At 46.5% G+C, this 20,440-nt stretch overlaps 4 protein-coding genes across 6 annotated transcripts; 2 read left to right on the plus strand and 2 right to left on the minus strand.

The window, feature by feature from the left end:
- Positions 1-1,600: 1,600 nt before the first annotated feature.
- Positions 1,601-17,181, minus strand: LOC108605131 (serine/threonine-protein kinase Smg1). Of its 2 annotated transcripts, XM_017994694.1 has the most exons (8): positions 16,859-17,181; positions 16,434-16,803; positions 14,165-16,382; positions 10,734-14,105; positions 6,526-6,836; positions 5,153-6,467; positions 2,375-3,716; positions 1,601-2,320 (listed from the first exon to the last, which is right to left on the minus strand). In XM_017994694.1, the coding sequence occupies exons 1-8, from the start codon at positions 17,136-17,138 to the stop codon at positions 2,118-2,120; spliced, it is 9,411 nt and encodes a 3,136-aa protein (XP_017850183.1). In that variant the 5' UTR covers positions 17,139-17,181; the 3' UTR covers positions 1,601-2,117. The 2 variants fall into 2 exon arrangements, with proteins under 2 accessions (XP_017850183.1, XP_017850184.1); XM_017994695.1 differs by lacking the exons at positions 1,601-2,320; positions 5,153-6,467 and having other exon boundaries at positions 3,626-3,716.
- On the plus strand, positions 9,127-10,207 carry LOC108604922 (histamine H2 receptor; the record flags this gene model as incomplete). The annotated part of the gene is made up of 2 exons (XM_017994491.1): positions 9,127-9,497; positions 9,559-10,207. Coding segments are annotated over 2 exons (1,020 nt in total), but the record flags the coding sequence as incomplete, so codon positions are not given.
- Positions 17,182-17,399: 218 nt separating the features above from the next.
- On the minus strand, positions 17,400-18,110 carry LOC108605197 (ataxin-1-like). The gene is made up of 3 exons (XM_017994792.1): positions 18,042-18,110; positions 17,756-17,981; positions 17,400-17,693 (listed from the first exon to the last, which is right to left on the minus strand). The coding sequence occupies exons 1-3, from the start codon at positions 18,077-18,079 to the stop codon at positions 17,409-17,411; spliced, it is 549 nt and encodes a 182-aa protein (XP_017850281.1). The 5' UTR covers positions 18,080-18,110; the 3' UTR covers positions 17,400-17,408.
- On the plus strand, positions 17,900-20,434 carry LOC108605165 (acetyl-CoA acetyltransferase). Of its 2 annotated transcripts, none has more exons than XM_017994750.2 (5): positions 17,900-17,983; positions 18,972-19,093; positions 19,252-19,364; positions 19,423-20,038; positions 20,096-20,434. In XM_017994750.2, exons 2-5 carry the CDS (start codon positions 19,085-19,087, stop codon positions 20,378-20,380), a joined length of 1,023 nt encoding a protein of 340 aa, XP_017850239.1. In that variant the 5' UTR covers positions 17,900-17,983; positions 18,972-19,084; the 3' UTR covers positions 20,381-20,434. The 2 variants fall into 2 exon arrangements, with proteins under 2 accessions (XP_017850239.1, XP_017850238.1); XM_017994749.2 differs by lacking the exon at positions 17,900-17,983 and adding an exon at positions 18,788-18,896.
- The last annotated feature ends 6 nt before the right edge of the window (positions 20,435-20,440 follow it).

Raw genomic sequence — 20,440 nt, forward strand, 5'->3', positions numbered from 1 at the left:
TTGTTTCTAGCAACAAAACAAGCATGCAACAGTTAATCGTTCAAGAATCGTATAATTTTTGACCGAGATATGACTAAAATACCAACACAGCAGACTTCTGTTTTGCCTAAATTTGAACTTTGCAAAGCTATAACTCAGCTAAAAAAAATCCAATTGGCATGTTTAGTGCCATTTTATGTGGGCGTGACAAATACAATTCAGCTGAATGTATGATTGTATGATTAATAAATTATTTGGCAAAGTTATGAACAAAAGAGTAAAGCAACAACACGAATTTCTATTGATTATGCAACTTGGGTAAGCTCTAATTCAGCAAAATAATATCCGATTTCAAAGTTTTATGCCATTTTATACTCGTTAAAAGCAGCCCAAATAAACTGCATTTAAATTTTAAAAATCAATTTTTTGACAAAATTCGTGATGGAATTTTTGCCAAAAATGCAGCCATTTTCATTTTATTAACAGTTTCAAACTTTGAGCAGCTATATCTCAGCCAAAAAAAATCGGACTGGAGAGTATTTTAGCTTAATTTACTCATGAGATTCTTAATAAACAAATGCTTTTGTGTTTAATCAATGAAAAAATTATTTTGACTAAGTTATGGTAATAAGACCAAAGCTGCAGACTGATTTTCTGTTTATTTTTCGACTTTGAGTAGCTATAACTCTGCTTAAAAAAATCCGATGGAGATGTTTTATACGTCTTAATGTTGGTATTGAAAGCACAATTAAAATGTTATACTCAATATATAACATAAAAATTATTTGGCGAAGTTATGAACAATAGTAGTAAAACAAAGAATAGAAATGTCTGTGAAATATCAATTCTTTGATAAGCTGTAACTCGGCTAAATGACGTCAGATGTTAGAGTTTCCAAACCTTTTTATACTCGTGAGAAGCAGCCTAACTGAACTGCATTTCGAATTTGGAAAATCTAATTTTTTTCGATTTTTTGAACAAAATTCATGATGGTTCACATCACGTTTTTTGTTAAAAATTGGGCCAAAAATCAAAAGTTGTAGAATCCAAAATGTAAGTAATGCAACTTTGTTTCTAGTATTGTTAACGAGCAAAAAACTGTAAAGGCAATTCAAGCAGATCGGATTGATTTTTGAGGCAAGTTATGGCTAAAAAACAAATGCTGTTTCCAATGCAATATTTTGTTTCAATTTCAAGCTTTGAAAAGCTACAAGTCAGCGTACAAAATTTTAACAAGGATGTGTTAAGCGTAGTTAGACTCATGGAGGCGCTAAATTAAACATTTTCTTTTTTATTTGATAGTTAAATAAATTGTTATTTGACAAAGTTATGGCCGAAAAATCCGATGCAGTCAACTTGCTTTTGTTTTTAATTTCAAACTTTGAGCAGCTGTAAATTAGCAAACAACATTTTGATGTTGTAAAATGTAATGATGCAACTTTTTTACTAGCAGTATAACGAGCATAAAACTGTAAGGCAATCAAAAATCGACTGATTTTTGCGCCAGTTATGGCTAAAAAGCTTGAGCTGGCCACTAATTTTTATATTGAAAGCAACAAGTGGCAGCGCCGATGCTAAAGTGAAATAATAACAGCAGCAATTGTTTTGTATTATGCATAAAACCAACTTTTATTTTGCAAGTAACCCAATAGTTATTGTTGTTATAATAGTAATTACATATTTCCCAGTATACAGAGGTGGCTTACAAATTAGCAACTAAAACTTAATCAAACAATAAAGTTTAAAAAGATAAAACGAAATGAAACAAATTGAGCCAATGCTAGCGGCGCTGCTAATCTAAAAACCAAGCAGGCGTGCAGCTGCAACATTGTAGCTGCAACATGTGCAACATGCAACCCGTAGAAGGTACTGCTTGATTTCGTTATACACCGCATACGAAAGCAGAAAGCAGCAAGTGGCACAAGTGGGGCAACCAAGACTCGGAATCGGACTCGAACTCGAGACTTGTTGTCAGCCAACTTAATGTTGCCTTAAATGTTTGCTTGCTTTCTTGCTCTAACTCGTGCTCGCTCTCGCTCTCGCTCTCTTCTCACTTTCACTTTCTTTTCATACGCTGTGTGTGTGTGTGTGCTGCTGCTATAGTCGCAATTGCCATTGTACATGGCTCTGGGAGCTACTTAGACCCACGGTGTCCAGCCCTCGTAGAGCACAGCCAGATTGTCCGGATTGATGGCCTCGCCTATAATGTAGTCGACCTGCTCGGCTACAGTGGTGCGTTGATTGCAATCCGGATCACGTCCCTCCAGTTTCATGCGTATTTTCTTCCACACACTAACGCCATAAGCGTTGCGCTTCTGCTCATGCAAATTGACAACGGCACCTGCGCATTTAAAAAATTAATATTAAAGCATAAATTGTAAATAGTGTAGCTTACCTTTGGTGTGCGTAAATGTTTCATAGGCGATGGCCTCGCCGTCGGCTGCATGCTGCAGAAACTGCTCAATGCTCTTGAAGAACTCATCCACATTGTAGTCGCAGGTGTGACGCAGCTCGAGCAGCTGCTGCTGCCAGCTGGCCAAGCCCTGGCTGGTTAATAAATCGCAGCGCTCACAGCTTAGCATGTCCTTGCGCAGCTCCAGCAAGCCCTGGAAGAAATTCATTAATGTGCGCTGCGCATCACGCAAATGTCCGGCCAGCAGTTGTATATCCAGCGGCATTAGCTTCTCACTCTCCGCCTCCAGCTCCGTTTCGGGCAAAATGTTGCGCATATAAATGCGTGGCATATGCTCCAGCAGCTTTTGCGTTTCCTTCAGCTGCACAAGCAGCGCATCGTGGCTTTGCTGCTGCGCAACTTCAACTTCGGCCAGCTCGCGCTGCAATTTGCATGTGTAATCCTCGAGCAGTCCATGCATATTCTCCAGCCAGCAGCTGTTCACATTGCCCTCCGGATTCAGCATTTGCACTAGCGCCTCTTCGACGGCGCTTATCTTGGCGCTGCTGGTTTGGCATTGTTTATAAAGCTGCAGCCAGTGCTGCATGCTGCGCCGCAGCTGCTCCTCCGCCGCCACGCTGCCCGCTTGCTCCACACAACAAACAGCGCTGGCGCATTTGCTTAGCTCCCCTATCAGCTCCAGCTGCTTGTTGGCCAGCTCATGCTGCGTTTGCTCGTTGCGCAACATGCTGTCGATATGATTGCGATTCCAATTGCTGCGCTGCTGCTGCAGCTGCTCCAGCTGTGTTGCCAGCAAGCACTGCAAGTGCTCCAAGCGCTGCACGCCCTGCTCCAACAGCTGCCAGCTCTCGCCTATAGCTTCGCATACCTTTTGCCTGCTTAAAATGTGTGCACAATTCAATTCGCCGCCACCCTCCAGCGTCAGCGCCTCCTCATGCGCCCAATAATGCGCTGTGGCCACCAGTGTGAGCAGCTCAATCTGTTGATTCAGCAGCGCTATATCGCATTGCTGCTGCTGCAGCATTGCATCCGATTGCAGTGCCGCCATTAGCGCCGCAGTCATTTGATAAATCTCCGCCGGACACTCGCTGGAGCTGAGCTCCAACTGCTGGCTGCTGCTGCTGCTGCTGCTATAGAATGCATACGCCACGCACGGCACCACGCCCACCAAATACTTCTGCTGCATGCGCTGCACAAAGCTCTGCACCGGACGCGCCATCAGCCGCACATCGCAGCTGCGTGCAGCGCGCAGCGTCTGCCGCACCAGTCCAAAGAACATTGCATCGCTCAGCTCCGCGCTGCTGTACTTCAGTATGCCCAAGTCCTGCAAGCAAACAAATCAGATTAGTAAGTGGCTTTATAATTAAAAAAAGAAAGAAAATATGAAATTTTAAAATATTCAACTTTGCTAGGCTGTAATTGCGATTCACTTGATGTTTCATTTAATCGATGGGAACTGTAATAACAAATAGAGTTTGCATTAATAGTAACAAAGCTGGTTAACAAGCTTTGAAGAGTCTGCAGCTGTAACTCAGTGAAAATATTTGGCCTAGCTTATAGATATGACTATCGCTTTGGTATGAACTACGAGCTGTACAGCGACGCATGGACCAAGGAGTTCCAGCGTAAAAGGTGTTCGAGGCGAAAGCGAAAGGGGACAACCTCGCCTACGATGGAGGGACCAAGTGGAGGAGAACTTATACACACTTGGGGTTGTGAATTGGAGAAGGCGCCTCGAGAGAGTTTTTGAGGTCGGCCGTAACCCGTTAACGGGTTGTTATGGCCACCTAAATAAGTAAGTAAGCTTATAGATATATTTTTTATATATATTTATAGCAATTCTATGACTTTTTGTTGCCACAGTGGGGCAACTTAATCTAGTTATATATATATTTTGTTTCTTTTTTTAAATTAAATTATTTACTTTTGAATATGACCGGTCGTAGTTATATATATAGCTATAAGAAAGAGATGTTATCAGAGATCAATCAAATTTTACAAACGATTCTGATTTATTTTTGTTGTCGCTCTGAGCAAACTACAAATTTTAAATCGTTATAGCTTTACAGCTAGAGTGGATATCAAGTTATAAAATTCAAGCAGCTAATGAGTAACTGAACTTTAGAATAATCTTGCAACAAAATCTTAATTTCAATAGAAAGTGACATACGATATGTCAAAAAACCAAAGCCAAAGCCAAGCCCTGAACAAAATCAAGAAAGTAAATCATTGTATCTTCTATAACTATAGAGAATATCATTCTAATATTTATACAGATTATAAGAGATAGGATTTAGAACATGTTTGCATCAAAATCTCAATTTCAATAAAAAGCGACATACGATACTTTTGCTGAAATGCGTCGATATCTTTAGCAATTGTTTGCATTTTTTTATGTTTATGAAATTAAGATTAAGATTTAAGCAGCTTTTATAGCTTTTATATATGGCAATAAGAATGAAATGTCAGCAGAGATCATTTATAGAAAATTTATAGAGTTATAGAAATGTCATTAGAGATCATTTATAGAATTATTTATAATTGTTTGACTCTTTGTGGCCGCTTTTCAGACTGTTGAGCATTTTTAAACTAATGAAACGCTTACTACTGCTGCATTAACAAATTTGGATATGACTGAGCCTGAAGGCCTTTGTACCATAGAATTTAATTCTAGGCTACAATTAAAATAAATCAATAAACTCTATGGCTCTATTAATCTGGCACGAATTTAAATTGCAGTCAGACTAGTGTAGCACCCACCTGACATGGCTGACTGCGCGCCTGCTGCGTCTCATCCATGGACAATTTAATGCTGCGCGCAAGCTGCTCCAATGCCTTGGCCAGCGCATCGAACTGTGTGCGCGCCGGTTGCAAGCTGAGCATAAATTGTTGCAACAATGTGAGCTGCGTGGGTGTCTTGGCTGCTGCTGCAGCTGTGGCAAACAGCTCGCCAAGCGCAGCTGCATCCAGCTTGAGCAGCTCCTGCAGCTGCTCCCAGTTGGCAAGCAAACGAAACATGCTGGCGGGCAGCTCGTGCTCGAAGCAATGCTGCAGCTGCAGCAGCGCCGCAAGTGGCGCCTGCAGCTGGCTGAGCGTTTGCTGCGACTGCTCCGGCAGTTGTGACTGCAGCAGTCCTTGGCACATGCTGTGCACCAGTTGAATGTGGCGCAGCTGCAGCTGCGTTAGCTTTGCGTCCTGCACTGCGGCCAGCTCATAGCTGCTCAGGACGCTGGTGCTGGCGTCCAAGCTGCGCGCCAGCGCTGTATGCAGCTGCGCCTGCGTGCAGCCGCTTTGCTGCAGCCCAGCGAGCAGTGAAGCCGCAGGGGTTTGCGTTTGCGTCAGCAGCTGATCGTTGGCAAATTGCTGCGTCAGTTGATGCAACTGGCAGTTGAGCTGCAGCCACACGGACTGCAGGCAGCTGGCAGTAGCGCGCGCCTGCTCGCCAGTGACGATAGTCGCACTGGGTGTTGCCACTTGTTGCGTGTAGCACTCACTGAACTGCATGTAAATGTTCTGCTGCTGCTGACGCTGCTGCGGATAGTAGCACATGATGGCGGCATATTGCAGCAGCTGCTCCACCGCCTGCAGTCCCAGATTGTGCAGCTGCGCCAGCTGCTCATCGATTTGGCTGCGCGTGCTCTCATAGCTCTCCAGCGTGGCCGCGGCCAAATGCAGCTGCAGCACATCGCGCAGCGCCAAATACTCATTGTGCCAGCTGCTGCTGCCCTCGAGCTTGAACTGCAGCAGGCTGGCATTGAACTGCGCCAGCTGCTGCTGCTCCACTGCCCTATGGTAGTTGTTCAGTGTGGCACGCACCACTTCGTAGTCCGCAGCGCTCTGCACTGCGAGCTCAGCCAATGCCTGCGCATGCTGCTGCTTGGTGGCGAAACGCTTGGACGCGCTATTGAAGCTATGGCTCTCCATTGCCGTGCCCAGCGTCTTAATTTCCGCTATTAACGCGCTGCGCTGATTCAGCTCCACCAGCTGCTGCTCCTTGCCGCCGCGCTGCTCCTGCATTGACTGCAGCTGCTTTATTTCCATTAGCATTGCTGTCAACTGCGCCAATATATCCGTTCTATAATTTAATATTATGCAATTAATTTGCTATTATTGCTATTTGTTGTTGCACTTACTTGTATTTGTTCCAGTACTTTTGGCACTGCTTCAGCTTGCCCAGCAAATGACGCCGCTTGCTGTCCCAATCCTGCAGCTTGCACTTGGCTTTATCCTTTTTGCTGCTGTTGCTGCACTTGAGCTCGCTGCTTACCTCTGCTACTGCTGGCGTCGGCTTCGCTTGTATGGCACGCCGCATGGCCGCCGTCTCATCGTTGACAGTCCAATCCACCAGCGGATCATAGACGAAGGCTTCCAGCAAGGTGAGCAGCGTTTCGCGCTCCTTGCGCATTACCTTCAATACATATTCGCAGCCATAACGAAAGGCGCCCTGTGAATTAAAGCAAGCAAATATATGAAATCAATTAACAAATATTTACACACAAAATTCAAGTAATAAAAATGTTAAATAAAAATACTGCAAATATAATTTTAGTAGTAGAAAGCTTAAATCAATTTTCTATCAAAACAAATATATATTTTATTTCATTTTATTTGCAAAACTTTTTGAGCAACATTCAAATGTTGTTTAGTCTTTTTAAAATTAAAATATTATTTGCAATATTTATATATTATTTGTTTAACATCTATTTTAACTTTTTTAACTATTGATAATTAACACCAACCCAGACCTGATTGGGTTTTCCCCAATCCTATCCATAAGTTTATCAAATCTAAATACAAAAACATAATTTTCAATAATTTTTAAATTTAATTCTACATATTTTTTGTAATCCTTTTCTTTGACATTAAATAAATAAATACAAAAATCATTTTACAAATATTTACTTACAAAATTCAAGTAATAAAAATGTTAAATTAAAATACTGCAAATATAATTTTCTAACAATTTTCTTTTATCTCATAATTATAGCAAGCTTACTACACTAATTAATGCATTGTAAGCTTTCGATCCAGTTGCAAATCTTAGCTTAACTTGCTAACAACAACAACAACAAAATAGCAACAATATAGCTATAGCACAGAGATAAAAACAAAAACAAAAAGCCAGCCATGACAAGCATCATAAATTGATAGATTTAGCGCATCGTAAATAAAAAAAAATACGCTTCGCGATACGCGCATATCTCTAGTTCAGATATAAACACACACATATATAGTATATATTTATATAGTATAGTCAGACGCAATCGTAAAGCGGTACAAACATTTTTATATGACAACTGCTGATTTTATTGTTACATAGACTAGCATATATACAGTCTATAACATATATATGATGAGCAAGTGCTGCTAATCAATGTTGACAATTGTAGATCTCAGCAAAGCTGCCACATGTTGGGGCACGCTGCATGTTGTACACAAATTATGCATTAGCAAATCATGAGCCCTTCATAAGCTACACGCCTCAATGGGGCTTAACTTTCGAGTGCTATAAATAGTAACTAACTAATACGCATGCACTTGGAGAAAATATTCAAAAAATTCAAATATATCAAATGCCATAAATAAATAACTATTAAGCTATTAAATTATAAAGCAAACAGCTAGGCAAGTCTTTTCTTAATTGTTTAATTTAAGGTTAACTAAATCTTTTATCATTAGAGTATAATTTTAATTTATTTTATAAAATAATTTTTATAAATTCTTTTCTTTATAAAAATTAACTTTGGCTTAGAAGACTTTCAATTGCATGCAAATTATCAAATGCCATAAATAAATAACTAATTAATTGCAAGCAGCTTGGCAAGTCTTTTGCTAATTGTTAAATTTAATTTTATTGCTTTTTAGCTGCGCAGAATTTTAATTTGTATTTTAATGCATATAAAATGCCATAAATATTAGTAAAATTCTAAAGCTTGCAAGTCTTTTGTTAATTATTAACTAAAATTAATTTAATTAAATCGCTATTCAACAAAATCTTTTAGCATTAGCGCAGAATTTTAATGCATATCAAATGCCATAAATAAATAACTATTAGCAATGATTTAATTGCAAAAAGCTTGCAAGTAATTTAATGAAATCGCTGTCTCTAAATTTAACGCAGAATTTTCAATGCTTTTGATTTTAATTTAAATTTGTGCAGCTAAGTTCGTAAATAATTTGTCAACAGCAATATTATTAAACAATTATTTGCTTTACTTTTAAATCTTTTGTTAGCTGCTTGAATTCTGCTTTGCTGCTGCTGCTACAATTTCTTACAGTGTAGTGCCCCAGTGTAGAGAAAATGTGTCAATAGTTTGCACGTTAGATAAGGCAAAGTAATTGTTTAGCTGGGTTATTTGAGCTGATTCGTCCGCCAGGCTGCCCTGGCCGCGCTCTAATGGTGGCCAAGTTAATGCACTAACCGAAAGTTGGCCAACAGTTGGCTCTATAAGTTGGCCAAAAAGGCATAGAGTGTTAAAGGCAGTGAGTGTTTAATTATTGAGGCTTATCAACGGATTGTGTTTCTCACGCTGTGGGCTTTGTAATCAGTTGCGTATACGCAGTGCTGGATAATGTAAACAAATAATGCCTACGAATTGCAATTGGCAAGCAGTACAAGTCCTTGCCCCATGCAGAGCAGACGCTTAACTGATTTCAATAAGATGAAGACAACAACAGCAACATATCAGCTGCAGCTGGACATAAGCAACAGCAGCAGCAGCAACTTGGCTGCGTTGGTGGTGGTGGAGGAACATTTGAGCGCTGGCTTATTACTTTGGCTTATTATAAACGCGCTGCTGTTTGCCTTCATATTGGGTGGCAATATTCTAACGATTATTGCTGTGCGCACTTGTCGCAATCTACGCTCGGTTATATCCAATTTGTTTATACTATCGCTGGCTGTATCCGATTTCATAGTGGGCATTGCTCTGCCCTATCATGTGGTCTTCTATATGGGCATTGGCCTGCAGCTGGGCAGGCTACGCGCCTATTGCCTGCTGCGTTTCTTTCTATTCATTTGCGCCTGTTGTGTGTCCATACTGACGCTCATCTCCATAGCCATCGATCGTTATATTGCGGTTATGTATGCGCTGCACTATCGTCGGTAAGTAGTAGCTATAGAATTCTATAGCTTTTCTATATTTATTTCTCTATTGCTCTTGCAGTTACATGACGCGTCGCATGGCCTATTTAATCATCAGCGGCAATTGGTGCGTGGGCGCTTTGGTGGCGCTTATACCAATTTTTTGGAATAAATGGACTGAGGCGCAGGGCTGCGAGTTCGATGAGGTGCTGCTGCCCTGGTATGTGGCTGGCATCATTACGCCCGGCTTCATTGTCATCTGGCTATGCATGTTGGTCTTCTATTGGCGCATTATGCGCGAGGCATCGAAGCAGGCGCAGCGCCTGCAGCAGTCGGTTGTGTACAATGCCAACTCGAGCGGCCGGAGCATGCTGCATCCGGATTGGAAGAGCGTGCAGATTGTTGTGTTCATCATGGGCTGCTTTACGCTCTGCTGGCTGCCGTACTTTGGCGTTGCAATTGCGCAGCTGCTGCGCGCCTGTCGCAGCAACTCGATGATTTACAAAATTGCCTTCTCGCTGGCCATTGCCAATTCGGCGCTCAATCCCATTATTTACTCATGGAAGAATGCCGGGTTTAGACGCGCCTTTGCCCAGACGCTTTGCTGCAAGTCCGCGCGCTGCTGTCGCGTCGATGTGGAGCAGCCGCTGCCCGCCGAGTGTGTAGTGAAGCAGCAACGCAATGAATATGACCGCAAGCAGCTCAACATAGCAGCAGCAGCAACTCAATAAGTTTTAAACTTTTCACTCTCTAGCAAATAACTAAATTATTAATAAATTAATTGAAGCCAAGCAGCAAATCAATTTGTGTCTTCGAGCTGCTGCTAAGTTAAGTTGAAGCAGCAGCATAAGTTTAAACAAAAGTAGTTTCAACACAAGTTGTTAGTGATTAAATATATCCATCATCATATCTGGGAGTCCACTTGGACTTGGCTTAAAAACCAAATGCCTCTATAAGCTAAAGAAGCTCGACTGGCTGAGCACTAAAGCTCTGCTCATCAAAGCAATATCAAACAGCGACTTGTAGCTACGCAATCCAAGTTTGGGGTACAGCCTCCAAGCAGCAACTTAATAGACACTCACGTGCTGCTCGGCGTGCGTTAGGCCTGCTCCTTGGCAATTGAAAGCGACAAACTCATGGCCCATCCACACTGGTTGGGTCAACCCGCTACCAATAATAAGCTTAAAATGAATTCACCCTAGAATTCTAACTAACTTTAAATATTAAAGTTGTTTAGCTTGTTAGTTAAGAACTCACCTCGATGCCCGTAATGCCAAAAGCGTTGATCAAATTCTGCGTCAGCCGGAACGGCACGCGCTCCGGAATGCGCAAGGTGCGTCCCTTTTCGAAGCAAACGTTGTAGTCGATGTGCATGATGTGGCCGCTGCTGAGATTGATGAGCATGTTGTCCAGATGCCGATCGCCCAGACCGATGACATAGCCAATCACCGACATGACGGACATGCACATGGTGTAGCAACGCACCGAGTGACGCCACTCGGCCGCATTGGTGGCCTGCAGCCAGAGCTCGCGCGTGAGCAGCTCGCCGGGCGTTTCGTGCGTGAGTTCGCTTAGCACTTGGCGCAGCGCGGCGAGCGGCCACTGGCGACGCGGATCGCTCACATGCAGATTGTGCTTGGCCAGCAGCGGCGACAGCTTGTTGTAGTAGAGATCGGTGAGGCGACGCGCTGCAGCGGGCGCTGTGCTCTGCGGCTGGCGCTGCTGCCATTTCTTGTAGAGCGCAAACAGCGGCGTTAGTCCGTCCACCCAGCTAATGAGTCCGGATTGCGGTCCCAGCGGTATGACCGAATAGTGATGCGCACGATAATCGATGCTCAGCTGGCCCGCTGCGCGTGCATCCTCCTTGTTGGCCATTATGGCATTCGATATGGCCAGAAACTGCATAATGCGCTCATCCAAATGCAAATCCTCGAGGCCCTTGAACAGAAACGTATAGCGCTGTCCATTGCTGCCATAGAACGCAATTTTCTTGGGCTTCGTCTTGGTCAGCAGTATGCACACCAGATTATCGACGCGCTCGATGAGCACAGGCTGCGCCGCGCCCGACGCATCCAGTCCGGGCATGCTAATGCGCATGTGCTTCAGTTCACAGAGCACAGGACTAATGCCCTGAGTGCGCAGCGTGTTGCTGCTGCCGCGCATCAAATTGTGCTGCAGCACATTGTAGAGCTGCTTGAGCTGCTCCCAGCAAGCGGGATATGCTGATGATTGCATCGCGTGCAGCGTTTGCTGTATGCAGCTGTCGAAGCGCCGCTTAAAGTTGCGCTCATAGCTCGTTTCGGGCGCGCGCGATGTAAACGCATTCACCGCAAGCAAATCCTTGAGTATTTGTGGCCGCCAGCTGTCGAAGCGCTGCTGCTTGCCCAGCAAATTGCTGGGCGCAAACTCGCTGCTGAGCATGGCGACGCGTGCGGCGTACCCATTGTAGATCTGCGCCATGGCGTGCAGCCAGTACTCATCCCAGAGCAAGCAAACGCGTCGCAGCTCCTTCACCAGCAGCTGCACATGCTGCACCAGCTCAGGCGCCTGCTTGCTCAGATCCTGCAGCAGGCAAGCGTAGCTGTTGCTCTCCGCTTCGGTGGCGCCCACAGGCAGCGCCTGCAGCTCACGATTGGCGCCCACCACAGCTGGAAATGTAACCAGCTGCGGATAACGCTGCGCCAGGCGGCAAAGCAGCGCGCGCACACTTTGCCGCACATACGGCTCATGATGATTGAGCCGGCTAAACAGCTGCGGTATTATGACCTTCCACGGGCCAATGGGCGTCGTTTGCAGTCCCTGCTGCAGCACCTCCTGCAAGCCACCCGCATGCTTCACTATGAGACGCAGCAGCCGCAGCGTTGTGGTTACCAAATTGCTGTGCGCCAGTTCGCTGCTCTCGCTCGACTTTAAGCTTAGATATTGAAAGTAAGCGCGCGCCGCTTGTCTGTAGTAGTCAAAGCTATGCGCATTCGCCTGCCGTCCCAGCTGCACTATGCACTCCAGCAGGCACGTGGGCTGCTGCTGCAGCCACGACAGCGCACGCAGTCGCTGCTCGCAGTGCGCATCGCTTTCAACGGCAACGCCCTCGCCCTCGCACTGGCTGCTGTCCAAGCTAAGCGCCTGCTGCAGCTGCTGCAGCTGCTCCTCCGTCAGCGACAGCTTAAGTTTGCGCTCTATGCTCTGCACTGCTGTCGCACTCAACACACAGCCGCTGTCCACAATCTTTTTGCCCCAGCGATAGCACCAATTGCCATAGGCTAGCAGCGCAGCCTCGTTATGCGGCCGCTGCTGCATGCTGGCGTTGATTAGACGCAGCACAAGTCGCTCGCCATGCGCCAAGTTAATGGGCTGCGTATCGCTGCTGGTGAGCGGACACGCAGGCAGCTGCTCCAGCAGCTGCTGCAGCATGGGCGACAACTTGGTGCCCAGTCCGCTGTTGCTGCGCGCACTTATCCACTCCGACAGCATTAACAGCAGATCAGCGCTTATGTTCACATCCGCCGCTGCTGCTGGCTGCTGCTGCCAGCTCAGGCAAAGCGCAGCGCACACATTTATAGAGCTCAGCTCCAGGCATTGCAGCTGCTGCGCATGCAAACACTTGGCCAGCTCGCCATAGGCATGCAGCGCTTTGGGCTGCAGCTGCTGGCTCAGCAGCTGTTGCGTTAGCTGCGGCAGCGACTGGCCAAAGTACAGCTGCAGCATGGACTGACTGGTCTGCTGGTTGCCCTCCTCGCGCGCCATTGCTGCTGTGTCCAAATAAAGCTGCATAAGCGTTTCATTGCTGCAGTGCGTCGACTGCAGCAGCTGCGTCCAGTTGAGGCAGCGCATTAGCAGCGCGCTGCTTAGCTCAAACCGATTGCTGCTGCTCAGCGGCAGCAGCTCGAGCTGTGCTGTCCTTGGCTGTTGCACATGCTGCGCTATATACTTGAGCAGCATTAGCTGCTGCCACAGCTGCTGACTGCAGCTCGCCTGCAACAAGCTCTCCTGCCAGTTGGCATGCAGCAGTTGCTGTGTGCTTGACGCTGCTGCTGCTGTTGGCGCTTGCAGCTGTTGCAGCAGCCGCTTGTCCAGCTGCTCACGCGCATAGCAGTTGGAGAAACTTGCTTGACCAGCTGGCTCCGGCCATTGCGTTAGTTGCAGCAGCTGTGCGCTTAACTGCGGCTGCTGCTGCTGCTCCCGCTGGCTCAGCAGCTGCTCCAGTGCATTCAGCTCGCCGCTTTGCTGCTGCAGAAATGCATTGTAGCCGCCTCCGCCATTGGCTTGCTCCTCTCGCTTTAGCTGCAGCAGCTGCTGCCATTGTCCAGTGCTTTGCAAACACTCCACCAGCATAGCCACCACAAATTGTCGCGTTTGTGGCTCCAGCAGCTGCTGCTCCTCACTTTCCCTATCCTTTGACTTTTCCTTATCCAGCAGCATTTTATAGCCCGCTGCTGCTTGCTCGCGACGTCCTGCTGCCTGCTCCGCTGCATATTGCAGCCACTGATAGCACTTGTCGTTCTTTACACGCGGCCACTCCAGCAGCCCACGCAGCGAGTCCGCCTCACTGCAGCAAACATAGGCCCAAGCCAAATAAACCAAAGCCTGACTGCAGCAGCTCTCCTGCAGCTTTTGCGTCAACAGTATTTGCTGCAAGCAAACGCAAAGATTAGTTCAACAGTTTATAATGCTGCAGCTTGGGCACTCACCTGGGCATAGCGTATGACCAGCTCTGGCTGCTGGCAGTGCATGGCAATGACGATGACGTGCATGCGTATGCGATTGAACCACGACTGGCAGGTGGGATTGTTGAGGCGAAAGAAAGCCGCCACGGGCTTGTCCGGCACACGCAGCGCAAATGCGCTGCCCTCGGCGGCATTGTAGATGAGCTTCTCCAGCGCATCGAGAAATCCCAGCAGCACGCTCAGATTGCTTCGTATGTTGCACAGCTGCTGCAGCGACAGCTCATTGAGTGCCTCGCACTCCGGCGACTTGGCGCAGCCGCTGAGCCAGCGCGCATAGCGCATAATGATGGCCTCGAATGCCAGAAATGTCTCCTGTGGCTTGCCCAGTGGCGTGCGCAGCTTCTGGTTAACGCAAAAGCGTGCGGCCTCAAATTGCAGCCACGCGCTGGCCAGCAGCTGACTACGCTGCTCACGCTCCGCTGCCGGCAGCTGTGCACTTATGCGCTGATACAGTCCAGGCAGACAGTCGTTGAAGGCGCGCTGCTCCGGCGCCTGCAGCTGCTCGAAGAAGTCGCGAAATGTATTTTCCTGCACTGTGCAGCTTTGATTCAACGCACTCAGTCGTCCATGCAGACGCAACTGCGGCATGCTGCGTATAATGCTCAAGTGCAGCGGCAGCTGCGCATAAAGTTTGCCATAGGTCAGTTGAACGCGCGCATTCAGCTGCTGTGCCTGCTCCAGCGCCGTCTTGTGATACAGCAGCAGCAAATCCTCGCCAAGCGTAGCGCTGCCAAAGTCCAACACTTGCTGTATGCAGCCGGCGCATTCAAGCGGCGCCAGCTGCGCTGTCTGGCCCGCAATGCTGCTGCAAATGCTGAGGAAATCCGCCTGCTGCAGCAGCACTGCCGCACAGGGCTGACAGCTCAGCAGCAGGCCCTGCGTCCAGTTGAGCAGCAGCTTCAGATTGGGCGCTGCCAGCTGCGCCGCCTGCTGCAAACATTGCGCCAGAAACTGCAGGATGCGCGCAAAGCTCAGAGCCGTCGGTGAGTTGCTGTCACGTTCACGCAGCAGACTCGAGTTGTTGCGAAAGTTGTGATTCGCCTGACAGTGCTGCACCAGGAGCTGCAGTATGGCATTGTGTGTGTCCGCATGTCCTGACCAGAGTGCCAAATCCGCTGCTCGACAATTGCCTATGAGCAGCTCCAGTATGGCCGGTTTGCAGGCATACATGCCTATAATGGAGGACGTTTGTTTGGCCAGCGCGCACAGTGCGGACATGTGAAAGATGAGCAACAAGCTGGCCTCATAGCTAGCGTGCTGCTGCTGCTCCTCCGCTGCCAATTGCTCCACGCATTCGTTAACATCGAGCACCAACTGCTTGTAGGCTTGTTGCAGCAGCGGCACATTCTTGATGAGCAGCGTTTCCTGGCAAGTGCGCAACAGCAGCTTGTGCGCAGGCTCCGTGCTGCGCAGCCTCAGCGCGGCCAGCCACATGGACTGCGACTTGTCGGGCCCTTGAAAGATGTACGGCACCAGTGCAGCGGGCAGCTTGGCGCGCAGTTTGCGCACCGTGACGTACAACAAATACAAGCAGCTGCGCTGCAATTGCTTGGAGAATTGCTGTAGCTGTTCCAGCTGCAGTGGCAGCAGCTGGCCCAGTGTATTGGCCGTAGGCAGCGCATAGTTGTTCAGCAGACACAGGCAGAGCAGCTCGTTGATGTTGTGCAGCGCCTCGTGGTCCTGCTCCTGCATATCTTTGAGCTGCAGCAGCAGCGGCATAATCTCGACCAGATGATTCAGCGCCATGGCTACTATGGACTCGCAATTGATGTGCAAACGATTCAAGCACTTGAACAGCGAATTAAATGCGCCCACAAAAGCGGCTACGCGTTCGCCCAAGCGCTCGCTTCGATCCAGCGCTGTTATATCCTCCACAAACTGTGTAAGCAAACCAAAGCCAAAGTCCAGCTTCTTGGCAAAATACGGCGTCAGTTTCTCCAGCACATGGTAGCAGTGCGTGCGCAGTGATTGTGGCTGTGCCAGCTCCAGCTGCCAGCCTATTATAATGTCAACCACATCCGTAAAGTGGCGTTCGAATACGTTACGATAATTGTTGGCAAATTGCACCAGGCACGTGCTTATGCTCGTGAAATTCTCCGCATTCTCAGCGCCCTCCAGCAGATCCTTTAGCAGCCGCATTAGCTTCTCCGTATGCATGTGCAGCTCGCAGTTTGTATCACAGCTGCAAAGTGCCACATTAACAAATTGAAACTCTTGCCAAGCGCACACTTACCTAAGCGTCTCCTGCAGCGCTAGGATTAAATACTTTTGCAATCGCTTATTGTTGCGGTAATTATGCATAATGAACTGTTCGTAGCTGTTGAAACCCATGCGATTTATATAGCCCATGAGGCCAAGTATTTTGCTGCACTTCTCCTGCACAGGCGGTGGGCATGTCTTCAGTGCCAACAGCATGCCATCGAGTATGGAATCAAAGGTGCGACTCAGATAGCCCATATTGACGGGCAAGCGCACCGACAATTCCAGCTTGCCGCAAAGCTCCAGTGCCGCACTGACATTGCTTTCGTTTGGCAGGCGTCTGATAATCGTGGACATACGCAGCTCCGCGTTTTGCGTTTTGCTCTCACGCTCAGCTGCCGCATCTTGAAAATTTAACTATTTACTCAAACTATGTTGTGTATTTTATCTTGCACTTACGCTTCCACTGATGTGCTGTCTTGCGGTTTATATTCTTGGCCATGTCAGTGTTTACATTGCGTAGCACCAGATTAGAATTGGCATTTGCATTGGCTGCCTGCATGTCTTGGGTTTTGGCGCTATTGCCATAAAGGCTGTGGTTGTTGTTGTTAGTACCGTTGCTTTGCTTTGAAACATCGTGTAGCGTCGAAGTTGGCAAAGTATCTTCATTGGCATCTATACAGTTGTCCTGTGTCAATGATGCACTTTTCATTATATATGCACCACGAATGGTGATCATACATATACTGTATACCGTCTACACCACCAAATTGTTTTTGTTATTTCGGATTTCACGTTCAGTTTACACAGAATGAAGTTCAGTGTGTCCATACTTTAAAATTGTTTATAATAGGTTTGTTGCTGTCGCCTGGATGACAGTGTGTGTATATTTTCCGCTTTAAATGCTTATCACGCTATGCAGCCCTAGCCGTCATATTTAAAGTCAAACAATTTTCGAATATTTGAACAGTACTTTTATTTACTTAACTTAACTCTAACTTATACAGTTTTAATAGTTCATTTTACCTATAAGGTGTTGAGTATAGGCAGCTACGATATTTGCCATTTCCGCATAGACTTGATAAGTATCTCTAACCAATGGCATTGGTTGCGGAGGAGGCGGCGGCGGCGGCGGCGGCGGTTGCTCGCGCGGTATAAGCGACAGACAAATATCACCCACCTGCAGCTGCTGACACTTGAGCTCGTAGAGATCGAAGGAGAACTGCGGATTGCAGGAAGCCCAACCTTGGCCATACACAAACAATGGATGAGCCGGTAACACTTCCAACGTAACCTGTAAGTTGCCAATCAAAAACTCAGTTCATTTGCGCCAACAAACTTATAAACAAATACTACCTTTAAATGCTGCGCACCATAGCTAAAGCTTATGTTGTGACTATGTGGTGAACTACGATCTATTTTAACCACCGTAGCCTCGCGTAGCTCAAAGAGTTCACTTCGCATGGCCGACTGTATGAAATCCTCCGTACGTACGTCCTCCACACGTCGCAGCACACCCGTAGACAACTCTATATAGGTGCCTCTTCTAAAGCAATTGCTGGCTTCAATACGATACGCTGCACTGTAAGTAATTTAATTTTTAATTAATATAGCATTTTACTGTGATCATGGATAGCTTTACTTGGACAGCTTTACTTGGTTTTCCTGATGTATCTGCATAGCTAGGGCGAGAGACGTTGTTCACGTGACGAGTTGACAAAGAAAACTAAATATTCTACTGCCAATGAAGTTTTCATTCAACTGCACGGCAGTGTTTTCCGTGGACTTTCCAGGAATAACGCTCACTCATAAGCGTAACTTGTTACCTGTGTTTAACGCCTAGGTAGGCGGCAAAGGCGTTAGCTACCTAGAGTTCCGCTTAACAAGCATTGTATGTTTTGCAGCCAGCAACGGCGCCGCGTTGTCTCTTGCGCCAGGCGCCTATGGTGCAGCAAAGATCCAGTAACAAATACATAGCCTCGAGTAGATTGTATATTTCCGCTTAATATTGCCACAGGCATTCGCTTAGTTTCAGATGCCCAGACTATGTGATAGCTCTAACTAGACTAACAGGGATATGCATTGAATTTTATTCCTCTATGTCTATTTAATAATACACAAAGTGAAATACAAACGATTAATTAAAAGACTCTTGAGTTTACAAGAGGTAATAAAATTGTTTATACATCAGAAGTTATAGCTTTTCAAAGTTTGAAATTGATACAAAAGCAAGGCGGCACATTTGAAAATTGATCAAAGTGGTCACACACCCTGTCTGTCGGCTGCAGTCACGATTTTTCTCTAGCTTTTTTAACGCTAACATATCGGTTGCATTTCGCATCTCTAAACGTGGGCATCTTAAAAGCTAAACAGGCTGTTGTGCAGCTCAAGTTCTTTTATTGTATATTTATCACTGAAATAATAAACAAACGACGGTAGAAATAATTGCGAACCATGTCTGACGTGTTCATTGTTGCCGCAGCTAGAACCCCCATTGGTAAACAATTACGCAGCTGACGTAATAGTCATACAAATAAAAACTAAGACGAAACTTTCTCTTTTCGTTTTTAAGGTAGCTTCAATGGTACACTTTCTAAATTGAAAGCCTCTGATCTAGGCAGTGTGGTTATTCAAGAGGTTCTGAAGCGGGCAAATGTCGCGCCACAACATGTCAACGAGGTGATCATGGGCCAGGTAAGGTACAAAAGCACTGAAAACTTTAGCCGCTTGACAACTGTTGCTTATCAACAAAGCAATTGTCGTCGGGGGCAATTTATCGTACTCTTGCATAAATATACCTACATTGTTATGTAAATTGTTCGATCTGCTGCTAATTGTGCATATAATTACAGACACTAACAGCTGGCCAGGGTCAGAATCCCGCGCGTCAAGCGGCGATAAAGGCAGGCCTGCCAATTGAAGTGCCTGCTTTTGGCATAAATATGCTCTGCGGTTCCGGTCTGAAGTAAGTATATAAATGCATAGCTAGCGTTTTGAAATTTAGCAGCTTATTTGGTATATAGAACTGTTGCACTGGGGTATCAAGCCATACGTTCCGGAGATGCACAAATTGTATTGGCTGGCGGGCAGGAAAGTATGTCTCTGGCGCCTCATGTAATGCACTTGAGGCAGGGCGTTAAGATGGGCACAGGCTCACTGATAGATTCCATGATTAACGATGGTCTTACGGACGCAATGGATCTTATACACATGGGTGTCACAGCTGAGAATCTAGCTGAGCGGTATCAAATTAGTCGTGAGGCGCAAGATGCATACGCTGTAGAGTCACAAAAGCGTGCAGAGCAAGCACAATCCAATGGCTGGTTTGATGCAGAGATCGTTCCTGTAGAAATCAAAGATCGTAAGGGCTCGCAAATGTTTGCCAAGGATGAGTACATCAAGTCCGGCAGCAGCATCGAGGCTCTGCAGAAACTGCGAGCTGCGTTCAAAGAAGGTGGCACTGTCACTGCCGGTAATGCATCGGGTGTCAATGATTCAGCAGCGGCATTATTACTAATGTCTGGCGAGGAACTGCAAAAGCGTCAGCTCAAGCCACTGGCTAAAATTGTGGGCTGGACGCAGAGCGGAATTGAGCCTGCGGTTATGGGCATAGGTCCAGTAACAGCAGTGGAAGCGCTGGTAAGTATTTTAATGTGAGATTTGATTATTATGTTATTATCCAATTTCCACATTTAGCTGAGCAAAGTGGGCTGGCAACGCGACCAAGTGGACCTCTATGAACTGAACGAAGCATTCGCTGCGCAATCTCTCGCCGTGCTGCAATGCCTGGAGTTGGATGCAAGCAAAGTAAATGTAAATGGTGGTGCTATTGCTTTGGGACACCCAATTGGTGCATCGGGTGCACGTGTACTGGTCACATTGCTCTACGCACTGAAGCGCACAGGCGGACGTCGTGGCATTGCCTCGCTCTGCATTGGTGGTGGCATGGGCATCGCTCTCGCCGTCGAGCGGCTGGAGTAGAATTTCAGGTGAACTAATTAAAATAGTTCCTGCCTGTTTAGTCTGTTACGCATAATATCA

The sequence above is a fragment of the Drosophila busckii genome, chromosome X (genome assembly GCF_011750605.1).
Source record: "Drosophila busckii strain San Diego stock center, stock number 13000-0081.31 chromosome X, ASM1175060v1, whole genome shotgun sequence".
Lineage (NCBI taxonomy): Eukaryota > Metazoa > Arthropoda > Insecta > Diptera > Drosophilidae > Drosophila > Drosophila busckii.

Excerpts from the sequence above, each read along its gene's own strand:
- LOC108605131 (XM_017994694.1), bottom strand. The coding sequence starts at position 17,138 with ATGATCACCATTCGTGGTGCATATATAATGAAAAGTGCATCATTGACA. Across the intron at positions 16,383-16,433 it reads GCGCTGCAGGAGACGCTTAG|CTGTGATACAAACTGCGAGC; the intron begins GTAAGTGTGCGC and ends GGCACTTTGCAG. Across the intron at positions 6,837-10,733 it reads TTGGCATTACGGGCATCGAG|GGCGCCTTTCGTTATGGCTG; the intron begins GTGAGTTCTTAA and ends TTTAATTCACAG.
- LOC108605197 (XM_017994792.1), bottom strand. The coding sequence starts at position 18,079 with ATGCAGATACATCAGGAAAACCAAGTAAAGCTGTCCAA. Across the intron at positions 17,982-18,041 it reads AACCAAGTAAAGCTGTCCAA|TGCAGCGTATCGTATTGAAG; the intron begins GTAAAGCTATCC and ends AATTACTTACAG. Across the intron at positions 17,694-17,755 it reads ATGGTGCGCAGCATTTAAAG|GTTACGTTGGAAGTGTTACC; the intron begins GTAGTATTTGTT and ends GGCAACTTACAG.
- LOC108605165 (XM_017994749.2), top strand. The coding sequence starts at position 18,854 with ATGTCTGACGTGTTCATTGTTGCCGCAGCTAGAACCCCCATTG. Across the intron at positions 19,094-19,251 it reads ACGAGGTGATCATGGGCCAG|ACACTAACAGCTGGCCAGGG; the intron begins GTAAGGTACAAA and ends ATATAATTACAG. Across the intron at positions 20,039-20,095 it reads TAACAGCAGTGGAAGCGCTG|CTGAGCAAAGTGGGCTGGCA; the intron begins GTAAGTATTTTA and ends TTCCACATTTAG.